The following is a 14,064-nucleotide window of genomic DNA, read 5'->3' as shown; positions in this document are numbered from 1 at the left end:
TATATATTATTTCTGTTTTGCACTATTTTTAATCTAATTACTTATTATACATATACTTATTTACTTATTTTTTCTTTCTATCTTATCGTGCATTGCATTGTACTGCTGCTGCTAAGTTAACAAATTTCATGATACATGCTGGTGATAATAATCCCCATTTTGATTCTGAATGGAATTGGGTGAAAAAAGGAGCTTCTGTGCCTTAATGTAGTGATAATTGCTTGAACCTTCTCTTGAGCACACACATACTGGCTACTGCTATTGCTGAGAATAGGAGTGCACAAGAATAGAATAGAAAGGCATTCTCTTACATCTCTTATTAATTTTATTAAAAGGAGATTGTACATTGTGATCAGTTGCTGTCTATCATGAGGAAAGAGTTGGATAAAGCATTCCGCTATATTAAGACATATAATAATGCTCATCAAAAATGTATTTCTTGTGCTTTTTAATACTTATAAGGAAGTGTTTACAAATATTAGTATGGAATGCCAGTAGAAATAAAGTTTCGCATTTAACTGGTAAAGGCTCTTTTGAATTGTCTCAGGTAAGTACACTGTTAAAACCATAGGAGGTTATTCAGGTTGTTATTGATAAGTGACACAATACTAATTTCTGAAATCCCTGAAAATGTTTTTGTATTTCATTGGTTGACAGAAGTATTTTGTATTGTATATTTATACGTATGCTGGGGAGACTATGAAAAACACATTGTTAAATGCAAATTGAGAAATAGAATGTTGTGTTGTAAATGTTTAATTTGATTAATTTAACAGGACAAAAGTGTCTCTGCTAAATCCAAGTCTTCATTTATAATTGTTTCTTGTCGATGTGATTATGTTATCAGTCTCAGTTTAGGAGTTCTTAGTTTAGGAATTTCATCTGTGTAATGTGAGCAAGGTGGTGGTTGGTGAGGTATAGTAATTATGAGAAGATTTTGTTGGTTAGACTGTGTTTGACCTCATGGACTTTATTTGTTTACAGTAGAAATAAATAGTTGTAGGCGAGAGTGACTGTGAGGCTAAGCACAGCTTCAATGCCATATTTAAGTTTGCTGATGACACCATTGTAATTGCACAAATCAAAGGTGGTGACATATCAGCATATAGGAGGGAAATTGAAAATCTGGCTGAGTGATGCCACAATAACAACCTCTCACTGAATGTCATCAAGACCAAAGAGCTGATTTTTGTATCCAGGAGGAGGAGACTATCGGGGGATCAGAGGTGGAGAGGGTCAGCAGCTTTAAATTTCTCAGTGTTATTATTTCAGAGGATCTGTCCTTGGCCCAGCATGCAAGTGCCATCACAAAGAAAGCATGGAAGGAGTTACAGGAGCCTCAGATGCCACACCAGCAGGTTCAGGAGCAGTTATTACCCCTCAACCATCAGGCTCTTGAACCGGAGGGGATAACTTCATATAACTCTATCACCCCATCACTGAACTATTCCCACAACCTATTGATTTACTTTCAAGATTACTTAATCTCATATTCTCAATATTTATTGCTTGTTTGTTTATTATTTTTTTCTTCTTTCTTTTTGTATTTGCACAGTTCGTTTTTTTGCACATTGGTTGGTTGTCCGTCCCGTTGGGGATGGTATTTCATTGATTCTGTTGATTTTTGTATTTAGTGTGAATGTCCGTAAGAAAATGAATCTCAGGATTATATATGGTGACATGTATGTTCTTTGTTAATAAATTTATTATCTTTATCTTTATTATTAACTTTGGAATTGCTTTTAACTGATTAAACATACCTAAAATGAATCAAAATGTGGCAACAAATTTTACATGATATATTTATCTTGGGGGGGGGGGGTTCAGCTCCTAATTAACCAAGTCAGAGAACATGCATTTACATTCTTTTAATTCCACATTCATTTACTTTTCTTGAATTGTCTATTATGCAATGGTTAATGGCCAATGGATGGTCCAATGAGTTTGAAGTACAGATCTTTAATTAAAAAAAAAATGTTCTAGGAGTAAGTCTATGTGTCCTGCAGATCCACTGTTTAAAAGTCTCTGACAAAATCTACAGCTATCTGAGAAATAAGAAGCTGGAGATCAGTACTCTGGAACAGCAGCAAAGTGCCAATGTTTTCTGATTTCAGAGTAACAGTCATCCTCTATGTTTTGAACTATTATTTTAGAAAGTTATATTAAAATTACTTAGCATTTCATGGAGAAGACTGCCTAATTATTTAATGTCCTCCTCCTTCACAGCTTACACAGATAATACGCACAGGACAAAACACATGGGAAACTAAAAACATATTGGCAGTTTCGTTTGCTCCTCTGATCCAACCGAACCGTTCTGACTGTTTCAAGACAGAGAATGTAAAGCTGCGTAAGTACTCTTCTTTCTTAAATGGAGGAAAACGAGCAAGGACAATGAAGTGAGCTTTGTGAATATGTCATTGCTTTATTGGATGGAACATGAAGAGCTATACCATTTGTGTGAATAAGCCATCTTGATTATCTTGAGTCATCTGTTGTGTCCTTTAACTGCTAATTATTGAAATTTTATGTAAAGAAGATCTGATGTGCATTCAAAAGGGTCGGATTATACTGCCCCCAGCTCACCATCCACAGCCTCTGTATGATCATACTGGTCTGGGCTACACGTGAGAGATTCATCTTACTGACCACAGCTGGCAGATTGCAGATATTAGTAGTATGGTGTAGAAATCCCTTTCCCTGGAATACTGCTTTGATAAGGAACAAATAAAAACAAGAAATGCTGGAAACATTCAGCAAGTCAGGCAGCATCAATGAAAAGGGAAACAAGATTAATGTCTCAGTTGAAGAAACTTTGTTAGAACTAAAAAAGAGAGAAGAGGAGCAGCACACAAAATGCTGGAGGAACTCGGCAGGTCGGGCACATCCATGGAGTAAAGTACAGATGACATTTTAGGCCAAGACCTTTCTGTAGGACTTGCCGAAGGGTCTCTGCCTGAAATTTCGACTGTTCTTCTTTCCATACATGCTGCCTGGCCTGCTGAGTTCCTCCAGCATTTTGTGTGTGTTGCTTGTTCTTTGGTTTGTGAAGAGAGAGTTAGTTTCAGTTGCTGTGAATGTGGGGCATGAGGCAGGATGAATCAGAATCATGTTTAATATCATCGGCATATGTTGTGAAATTTTTTAACTGTTCAGCAGCAGAACAGAATATCTCCGATGGGATGAGTCAGTTTTGTTTTATTTGTTAGTAAGCATAATTTAATAGTTGTTCCTATCTCCCTAATGTCAAGGGTTCTTCTGAACATTTTTCATCAGTGTTTTTTTAAGCTCACCATTCTTGTTATTTTAGTCTGAGAATGATTTTTGTGGCTAGCATGAAGTAATTTTTAAACTATCGATATAATGAATTTAAAACTCATTTAAAGCTTGATATAACTTGCATTCAAAATTTTCTTTTTCCTGTTTTGACTAGTATCACTCAGGATCGTTATGATAAAACCAGTGGAACTTACCCATCGTGTTTTTCTCAGAGGCACCTCAAATATTAGATCCAATTAGGTCAATCATGTTGTGGTGTAATTTTGAGTAAATAGTTGAAGGCCGTACAAGGCTGACATGCTGCTTGCTTTCCTCATTGTCTGAAATATCTTTATGTAGGGATCTTTGATATGTACATAAAAATCTCCATGCACCACTGAATGTCACTAAACTCATGGCCTTATTTTAAATCACTTCTTAAATTTTTTGTATCAAAATGATTTCTCGCTGCCTCTTGATCCTAAGTATTTATTCATTTTATATTGTTTAGTGATTTTTCTCCGCCACAGTTTAGTTGACTTGGATTTTTATTGTTGTTAAACTGAAACCTATTCTACATTCTTCTGAATAATTAATACAGATTTTGCATAAGGATAGATACTTATGGTACAAGTTCAAGTTTATTGTTATCTGACTACATATATAGAAACTATGCTTGTCCAGACCATGGTGCACCCACAATACATGTAATCACACAAAGTGCATAAAACAAAATATTACCATCAGCAAGTTAATAAAATATAATTCAAAATGCATGTGAAGTGTGTAGCACAGGTAAACAGTAAACAGAGCACTAATAGTAAACAGCTTGCTGTCCTAGTGACAAGACTTTTGTGGTGGCAGCGTATTCATTATTCTCACAGCCTAGGGGAAGAAGCTGTTAATCAGTCTGCCAGTCCTAGTCTTGATGCTCCTGTACCTCCATCCTGACATAGTGAGTCAAAGAGATCGTGGGATGGGTGGTAGAGATCTTCAACAAAGTTTCCGGCCCTTTGTATAGAGTGTTCTCAGAAAATACCATAAATAGAGGGAAGGAAGACCCTAGTACTCCTCTGTTTTTTACTATCCTCTGTAGGACTTTGCAGTCCATTGTCTTGCACCATCTGTCCAACACTATATTGCAGCCAGACAGTACACTCTCACTGTAGAAATCAAAGTTACAATGTGCAAAGTCATGTGCCATTAGTTAACAAGGTTAGAGAAACCTGTAGAAAGCAATTAGTATGAGAATGGGGAGCTTTGCACAGCTCAGTCTCCTCAGAAAGTATGGAGAATGATGTGTTTTTGACCAACGTTCTTGAATTCATTCATGTGTTTATATTTTTATTGTATCTCTGGTGGCTTTGCATAATTTGTTCACTTGCGTCCATCCTTTTCTATTTGTCCATCTTTACTTAAAACATAGTCCAGGATATTGAGTGCCTAGCCTTGTCCTCTTGCAGGCATGTCTCCATTATAGCCATTTGGGAACACCATTTTTGTTAATTTCAATCATGCATTTAGATGTTTAATTTAAATAGTTTCATGTATTTGTCCTCACTCTAGCCTTGTTAACTAATGCCATATGACTTTGTATGTTGTAGCTTCTCGATAAAGTCTCAATCAAGAGAAAATCTGCAGATGTTGGAAATCCAAGTAACACACACAAAATGCTGGAGGTGGAGGAACTCAGCAAGTCAGGCAGCATCTATGGAAAAAAGTATAGTTGACATTTTGGGCTGAGACCCTTCGGCAGTACTGGAGAAAAAAGGATAAGGAGTAGATTTAAAAGGTGGGGATGGGGAGCGAGAAACACAAGGTGATAGGTGGAACTGGGAGGGGGAGGGTTGAAGTAACTAGCAGGGAAGTTGATTGGTGAAAGAGATACAGGGCTGGAGAAGGGAGAGTCCAATAGAAGAGGACAGTAGACCATGGAAGAAAGGAAAGGGGAGGAGCACCGGGGGGTAGGGGGGGATAGGCAGGGAATGAGACAAGGTTGAGTGAGGGGAAAGGGGATGGGAATGGTGAGGTGAGGGGGGCAGCCGTTACTGGAAATTCGAGAAATTGATCATGCCATCAGGTTGGAGACTAAGACGGTGTTGTTCCTCCAACCTGAGTGAGGCCACATCACGACAGTAGAGGAGGCCATGGACTGACATAGCAAAATAGGAAATGGAAATAAAATAGGCTGCCATTGGGAGATCCCACTTCTTCTGGTGGACAGAGCGTAGGTGCTTAGTGAAATGGTCTCCCAATCTACGTTGGGTCTCACCCATATACAGGTGGCCGCACTGGGAGCAGCAGACACATTATATGACCCCAACAGACTCACAGGAGAAATGTCTCCTCGCCTGGAAGGTGGTGGAAGTTCTGGAGAATTATGTGCTGGACAGAGAGGTTGGTGGGGTGGTAGTTGAGGGCAAAAGGAACCCTATCCCTAATAGGGTGGGGGGAGGATAGGGTAAGAGCAGCAGATGGGCATAAAATGGAAGAGCTGCTGTTGAGAGCAGCCTTGATAGTGGAGTAAGGGAAGCCCCTTTCTTTGAAAAAAGAAGATTTCTTCTTCGTTCTAGAATGAAAAGCCTCATCTTAAGAACAGATGCAGCGGAGAGAGAGGAATTGAGAGAAGGCAATGGCATTTTTACAAGTAATAGGGTGGGAAGAGGTATATTGCCCAGGTAGCTGTGAGAGTCTGTGAGTTTATAATAGGAATCAGTAGGTGGCTGTCTCCAGAGATAGAGACAGTGAGATTGAGAAAGGAGAGGGAGGTTTTAGAAATGGATCAGGTAAATTTGAGGGCAGGGTGGAATTTGGAGGCGAAGTTGATGAGCTCAGCATGGATGCAGGAAGCAGCACCAATGCAGTTATCGACGTAGCGTAGGAAAAGTGGGAGATGGACACCATTGTAGGCTTGGAACATAGACTGTTCCACGTAACTGACAAAAAGCCAGTCATAGTTGGGACCCATGCAAGTGCCCATGGCTACACCTATTGTTTGAGGGAAGTGAGAGGAGCCAAAGGAGAAATTATTAAGAGTGAGGTCCAGTTCCACTGGACAGAAGAGAGTTCAGGTAGAGGGGAACTGGTTGGTTCTGTTGTTCAGAAAGGAACAAAGAGCCTTGAGGCCTTTCTGGTGGGGGATAGAGGTGTATAGGGACTGGACATCCATAGTCAAAATAAGATGATGGGGGCCAGGGAACTTGAAATCATTGAAAAGATCCAAAGATTGTGAAGTGTCACAGATGTGTGTAGGGAGGAATAAGACAGTTGAGGTGTGCAAATATGAATTCAGTGGGGCAGGAAGAAGCTGAAACAATGAGTCTACCTGGACAAGTGGGCTTATGGATCTTGGGTAGGAGGTAGAAATGGGAGGTCTACCTGGACAAAAGGGCTTGTGGCTCTTGGGTAGGAGGTGGAAACGCTAAGTTCATCCAGCATTTTGTGTGTGTTGTCTCGATAATGTCTGTTTGATTCTACCTAACTAACATCATTACTGTACTGTCTTCAGTGTTCCACCCAGATGTATTAAAGTCCAATATTGCAAAATTATCATTTGATACTTTGGAGGTTGGTCTCAGACAAATGTATCCATTTTTCACTTAAATCATCATTCTTGTAATAAATAACTTTGTAAAAAGAATTTATGTGTACACTTAAAGACAGAATTCCTTAGCAAATCATCCAGCTATCCCTGAGTGTAGAACTCTCAGCATACTATTCAATGCTGATCTGATCTTTGACTGCAGTTCATTCAATCACAATATTTTATTTTCTATCCTCTCAATTATAGTGGCTGTCTGTAATCATTCCTTGTTCCCTGTGCTGTTAGAATCACACTGTCTTTCCAGGCCTGCTTGTTTCAAAATCAAGTTGGAAAATGTTCCAAGTACTTAACAGGGCAGACAACATGGAGATAAGAAATTAGTTAACGTTTAATTCTCATACTGCCTGATCTGTTGAATTTTATAGCACTTCTTTCAGATTTCCGGCGTTAGCAGTTTTTTTGCATTTTGACTGCTCCAAAACTGTCTCAGCAAATTTGCTTCTATAAATTTATGCTGTTTTTTTGCCATATCCTTCACACTCCTGCTTTCCCAATGCTAATCTACCCTGGCATATAGTTCCTTAATTTTTCATTTAATAATGTCAACTATTTATATATATCATGACAGGTTTTCAGAGCTCACATTTCCTCCCCTTAAACCCTCATTTTTCTTGCTTGTCACTGCCCTTTAACTTTTTTTTCTGACTCTGTGTCTTCAGCAGCATCCTTCCCCATTAATGGTTGATTTGCTTGGTGTAATATCAATCCTTATGTCTCTCTGCCTATTCTTTCTAGATCTCCTAATATATTCTATGTTTAGTACATCACAAAAACACATTTATACACTTCTCACTGCCTTGGTAAAGCAAACAAAATAATCAAAATACCCATCCACACGGCATCTTTTCTCCCTTCACATAGGCAGAAGATACAATATCCTTTAAGCATGCACCACTAGGTGCTAGAACTGTTTTTTTGTATGGATTCTTGACTTCACAGTCATCGTGGCCTTGCACCTTCTTGTCTATCTGCCTGCACTGCACTTCCTCTGCAACTGCAACACTTTATTCTGTTGTTATTTTTCCTTTATACTACCTCAGTGCACTGATGTGATGAAATGATAATTATGAATGGCATGTAAAGCAAAGTTTTTCATTGTATCTTGGGAAGGTTATTGGAAGCTATTCTAAGGGTCTAGATATATGAGTATTCGGATAGATGGGACTGAGTAAGGACAGTCAGTATGGCATTGTGTGTGGCAGGTTGTGTTTAATCGATCTTACGGAGTTTTTGTGAGGAAGTTACCAGAAAAGTTAATGAAGACAAGGCAGTGGATGTTGACTATGTGGATCTTAGAAAGGCATTTGACAAGGTCCCACATGGGAGGTCAGTCAGGAAGGTTCAGTTGCTTAGCATGAGGTAGTAAACTGGATTAAATATTGGATTTTGCGAGAAGCTAGAGTGGTAGTAGATGGTTGCCTCTCTAACTGGAGGCTGTGACTAGTGGGGTGCTGCATGGATCAGTGCTAGGACTGCTTTTGTTTGTCTTCTATAGCAATAATCTGGATAATGTGGTTAACTGGATCAGCAAATTTGTGGATGTCACTAAGGATGGGGGTGTAGTGGACTGCAAGGAAGACCATCAAAGCTTGCAGTGGGATTAGGTGGCAAAATGGGTTGAAAAATAGCAGATGGAATTTAATGCAAACCAATGTGAAGTGTTGCACTTCGGGAGGACAAGCAAGGGTAGGTCTTACATAGCAGAGCAGTAAGGAGTATGGTAGAACAAAGCGATTTGAGAATATAGGTCCTTAATTCATCAAAAGTGATGGCACAGGTAGATAGGGTCATTAAGAAAGCTTTTGGCATATTGACCTTCATAGATCAAACTAATGAGTGCAGGAGTTGGCATGTTATTTTGAAGCTGTTTAAGATGTTAGTGAGACCTAATTTGTAGTACTATGTGCAGTTTTAGTCACCTACCTACAGGAAAGATGTAAATAAGAATTAAAGAGTACAGAGAAAATTTACAAAATGTTGTCGGGATTGGAGAATCTGAGTAAATAGGAAAAATTGAATATGTTAGAACTTCATTCCATTGAATATAGAAGATTGAGAGGAGATTAGAGTATAGAAAGGGTAAATATAAGCGGGCTTTTTCCATTGAGATTGGGTGAGACTACAAATAGAGGTCATGGGTTAAGGGTGAAGTGTTTAAGAACGTGAGAGGAAACTTCTTTGGTATGAGAGCCTTGAGAGTGTGGAACGAGCTGCCAGCACAAGTGGTGGATGCAATTTCGATTTCAATGTTTAAAAGAAGTTTGGAAAGGTACGCGGATGGGAGGAGTATGGAGAGCTATGGTCTAGGTGCAAATTAATGGGATTAGGCAGTTTAAATGGTTTTGTCATGCACTAGATGGGCTGAAGGGCCTGTTTTTTGTGCTGTATTTTTCTGTGACTCAATGACTCTATATGTGACTCATTTACAGTACCCTGTAAAAGTATTCATCCCCCAACCCTTTGTTCACATAAGTAAGTATTAAAACTATGGATTTTGATTAATTGAACTGAGAATTTTTATTTGTGAAATCACATGGTCCTTTTTAACAGTAGAGTCCAAAAACCAGGGAAAATTGTAAAGCATGAAAAACTTAAAAAATCAAAAATAAAAAAGTCAGCATTGTAAATTATTCATCCCCCTTTGCTCACTTGTTCGTTCAGCCACCTCACACAGCTATTACAGCCAGTAATATTTTCGGATAAGTGTCTGTTAGCTTTGCACAACATGGTGGAGCAAGATTTGACCATTCTTCCTTGTAAAATTGCTCAAACTTTGTCAGATTATTTGGGGAGAGGCAGTGGATAGAAGTTTTGAGGTTTTGCCAGAGATGTTCGAAGAGGTTATAAGGTCAGGATTCTGACTGGATCACTTAAGGACATCATTTTTTTTTCATTTAAAACCATCCATGGCTGCTCTGGCAGTGTGCTTTGTCCTGCTGAGAGATGAACTTCAGAGGCCAGCGGGTTTTTATCAGGATCTCTTAGTATTTAGCAACATTAACCTTCCCATCAATTCTGACGAAATTTCCAGTCCGTTCTGCTGAAAAGCAAGCTATCATGTGATGCTACCTCCACCATACACCATAGAGATGGTGTTACCTGGCTGATGTGCAGCATTCGATTTGCACCATACATAACGCTCAGTGCTCAGGAGAAAATGTTCCACTTTATTCTCATCTGACCACAAGACCTTCCACTTCTTGACACTATCTTCTAAGTTTTGCTTTGCAAAGTCTGTACGGGCAAGGATAGGCCTTTCCTTGCCACTCTTCCATAAATACCCTTTTTGTGCAAGGCCTTGGAGATTGTGGAGCCATGAATTTTATCTCCAGTTGTGGCCACTGACTTCTGCAGCTCATTCTGAGTGACTGTTGGCATCCTAGTAACTTCTCCAACAAGTGCCATTTTTCAATGGTGACTATGTTTAGAGGGGTGATCTGACCTAGGCAACGTGACAGTAATTTCAATTTTTTTTTACTTTTTCATAATGGATTACACTGAGCTCCAAGGTATTTTCAGTACCTTGAGGTATTTCCCCAGATTTGTGCTTCTCTATTATCATTTCCTTGACTTGGTCTTGAATGTTCTTTTGTCTTAATTGGTTTGGTCTGCTGAAAGTAAACCATTCTGTTGGAACTTACAGAGAGATGGGATATGTATTTATTCAGGTGATCCTCCAATTTTCTGCATCAACAAATTGGGTAATATACAGGATTGCACCTGAGGAATGTTAGTGTAGTGATTACAAAGGGGATGAATACTTCTTCAACTTCTCAATTTTGGTTTGTAAATTTTTAGTAAATTGTTGACAAGTTTTAGAATTTTTCTTTTGATTTGACATGATATACAATGTTTTGTAGATTAGCTCAAAAACCCAACTTCAATATGTTTTAATTTTAGAAAATAAGACAGTAAAATGTGAAAATAGTTGTGGGTGCTGAGTATTCTTTTCAATGCACTGTGTGACCAAAGGGTTGGGGTTTAAATACTTCTAAAAGGCACTGTAATTATTATTTTTGGGATACTCCACAACCAAATGGAACATTTAATTTAACCTGGTAACACACACAAAATGCTGCAGGAACTCAGGAGTTCAGGCAGCCTCTATGGAGGGGAATAAGCAGTTGACATTTCAGCCTGAAGCTCTTCATCATGACTGGAAAGGAAGGGGGAAGAAGTCAGAATAAGGTGGGGGAAGAGGAAAGTGTATGAGCTGGCAGATGATAGGTTTAGCCAGGTGAGGAGGAGGGAAGGTAAAGGGCTGAAGACGGAAGGGATCTGATAGGAGAGGAGAGTTCATCTTTAGCCCTTTTTTTTCCATCTATGACTTCCCAGCTTGTTATTTATTGTCCCTCCACAAATCTACCTTCCCCTCTCTCCTGGATTCACCTATCATGAGCTAGCTTGTATTCCTTCCCTCCCCCCTACTTTCTTATTCTGTCTAGTTCCTTCTCCTTTCCAGTCCTGATGAAGGGACTTGGCCCAAAATGTCAACTGCTTCTTACCTCAATAGCAGCTGGTGACCTGCTAAGTTCCTCCAGCATTTTATGAATGTTGCTCAGGATTTCCAATATCTGCAAATCTCTTATTTTCTTTTGTCCATACTTATTGTTCAGTTGAGCTCTTATCACACCTTCTTGTGAATTTCACTAATGGTGGAACAGCTTAGTGTGACATGGCTCTTTTTTATACTGAAAATCTAAGTAGAATGATTAAAATAAACTTTTAAAATATATTTAAATTGCATGCATGTAGCTAGGACTAATGTTCCACACGCATTAATTCCACTTTATCTGAGGAATATATACATAGCTTGACCTATTGTGTACATTGCCAAAGAAATAAGGTAGCATAATGCATAAATTAAATAAATATGTTATATGTTGTTTCAATAGCACCAGTAACTGTAAGATGCCTGCAGGACTTGGCAAGAATTTACATTCGGCGCAATCTTAGAAACTTGATAAATCAAGAGACACAGGCCAAGAACAATCTTCAGAAAGTTGCACCTAAACGGAAACGCAAGAAGCTCCGCAGACGTAAAATTGATACCTACGTGTTTGTAGGCAATCAGTTGATACCTCAGCAGTTTGACAGTGATGATGATGACAAAATGGAAGAAGAGAACAGAGAGGAGGAAGAAAAAGAGTTAAATGAAGGTCTCAGACAGGAAGAAGCTCCTCCAAATTTACTTCGGGAGAGAATTCTGAGTTTGCCACTACCAGAATCTTTGAAAGCATACCTGACATTTTATAGACAAAAGTAGCACTGAACAAAAATAATCTTAAGTTTTGTCCACTGATCTGTCTGTTTGAGGTCTCAACTGTAGCATTTTTTTCATATAATCACTCCCAAAAAGCAGTTTGAATATAAAACGTTCAATGATAAACCATATTACAGATTGGTGATTACTTTTAATTCATTGACTAAGGATAACTTATTAAGTCCCTTATTAACTAATGAACTTATTAAGTTCACTAGCAAAGGAAATGTTAAAATGCTGTATGCATATTTAAAAATTCAAGCAAATCTTCATATTGTACATATTTGTATGAGAGTAACATTTTGAGAAGGTGAATGATTTCGTATTTTCTAAGATGAGCTGAAATGTGTTATTTTTAAAGTTGCGTAACATTTTAAACATTTAAATGGTGAACGTCATTCAATCTCAATAGATTAATCATATTTGCAGGTTTACTTAAACTATTAACACTTCCCTTGGTTAGTCAAGCACGTGAAACATACCTTAAATAACAGACATAAAGCAATGTATTTGTTTAACTTCAAAATCTATCAATCTAAGGAAAGATTTTTTATTGCAATACAAAAAACTGTCCTCTTGGAAAAGCTTGGTTTCAATATATGGATTTAGCTATACCAGCAGTTGTTGGTACTTGTACAACTACTTACCAATAGCTACTCCCACAAATAATATCTCGCAGGTTCTGCAAATGGATATTAATTACTGTTATGTTTAGACTCAAAACCTTATACAATGTGCTTATATAGCAATGCACTTTAGAATTCAAAAATTTAAGCTTGCCAAGACTTTTAAACTTTTTGACAAAAACTTGCTTTGTGGCTTCTTATTTTCTAATTCTGTTCTTCCAGTGTTAGAACAGTGAAATACTGTTACCTTTATTGCTTTGAAATTATTTTGAGATAGTAAATACACTTAATCAATACTCTGGGATATTAGGGATTATGTAGCAAATTTGCAAAAATGTTGAGTAAGGCAAATACTGTAGCCACTGAGTTGCTTACTAAAATATTTGCTAATTTGCACCTCTCCAGATTTCTTAGTTGGTGTACAGCTCAGGGAGAGGACACAGAGGGATATTTTCCTTATGCCATGTACAGTAGATTATTACAATATACCAGGGTGATTAATCCATCATGGATTGTGAACCTGGTGATAAAACTTGGAGTGATATTCAGGTAAATATTAGACTTTTTGTACAGACATTGAAATTCTTTTTTCCCCTGCACTGTCATTTGATCTATTATACAGTAGTTTAAGACAATAGATGTATTTTCATAGTTACATAATTTTCTGTAACTTTTTGATCAAGAAATATAAATTCCTGTTTAGAGGTGTTGCTTTTGGTGTTGGAAGTATGCTTGGTTTCATTTCATACAATTAGTATTTTTCAGCTGAATTGCAATTCAGTGAAAGCTCAATTTAAATGAATAAGTTGCTTATGTAAACATTGATTTGGGAAATATTTTGCAATAAAATTGATATTCTTGTGTTTTGGTTGTGACATCTCTATAATACTTGCCTTTTGCACGGCTCAGATGTAAACTAGTTTTATCATTATAAAAAGTACCAGCAGAATGGCGCTGATAAAACAAACAACTCCATTGGTCCCTTTTGCAGCCATTGGATTGCGAACCCTACTGTAGTTCACTATTTAATGCCAGAAAATTGTGACAGTTTATATACAATTCAGTCAATTGAAATAACTAGTTTCCACTTTTATTTTCTAAAAAAGAACTTGTTCAATTGGACACTGAATTTATTTTAAGAATGAGGAACACCTTCCATGTCGCTATATAATTAATGTTTAAAACAGCTCCATCTACAGGCAAAACTGCTGCAGAATTGTTGCATGATAGGTGGGGAGAATCAAGGAACTTAGTTTTTTAAAAGCTATTTGAGTATGTTGGATTTTACCACCTCAGCTGGTCAGCATCTCAGC

General features: G+C 37.9%; 1 protein-coding gene across 1 annotated transcript in view; it reads left to right on the top strand.

Moving 5' to 3' along the window:
* pcmtd1 (protein-L-isoaspartate (D-aspartate) O-methyltransferase domain containing 1) overlaps positions 1-13,614 on the top strand; it is an 87,945-nt gene extending 74,331 nt beyond the window's left edge. The window contains exons 5-6 of the mRNA XM_059980822.1: positions 2,227-2,350; positions 11,758-13,614. Coding sequence (XP_059836805.1) covers positions 2,227-2,350; positions 11,758-12,128 — 495 coding nt within the window. The 3' untranslated portion in view covers positions 12,129-13,614. The remainder of the gene's footprint in view (positions 1-2,226; positions 2,351-11,757) is intronic.
* The last annotated feature ends 450 nt before the right edge of the window (positions 13,615-14,064 follow it).

The sequence above is a fragment of the Hypanus sabinus genome, chromosome 1 (assembly GCF_030144855.1).
Source record: "Hypanus sabinus isolate sHypSab1 chromosome 1, sHypSab1.hap1, whole genome shotgun sequence".
In the NCBI taxonomy this organism is placed as follows: Eukaryota; Metazoa; Chordata; class Chondrichthyes; order Myliobatiformes; family Dasyatidae; genus Hypanus; species Hypanus sabinus.
Note: the sequence above shows the minus strand (reverse complement) of the source record. Positions and strands in the feature narration are given on the sequence as shown.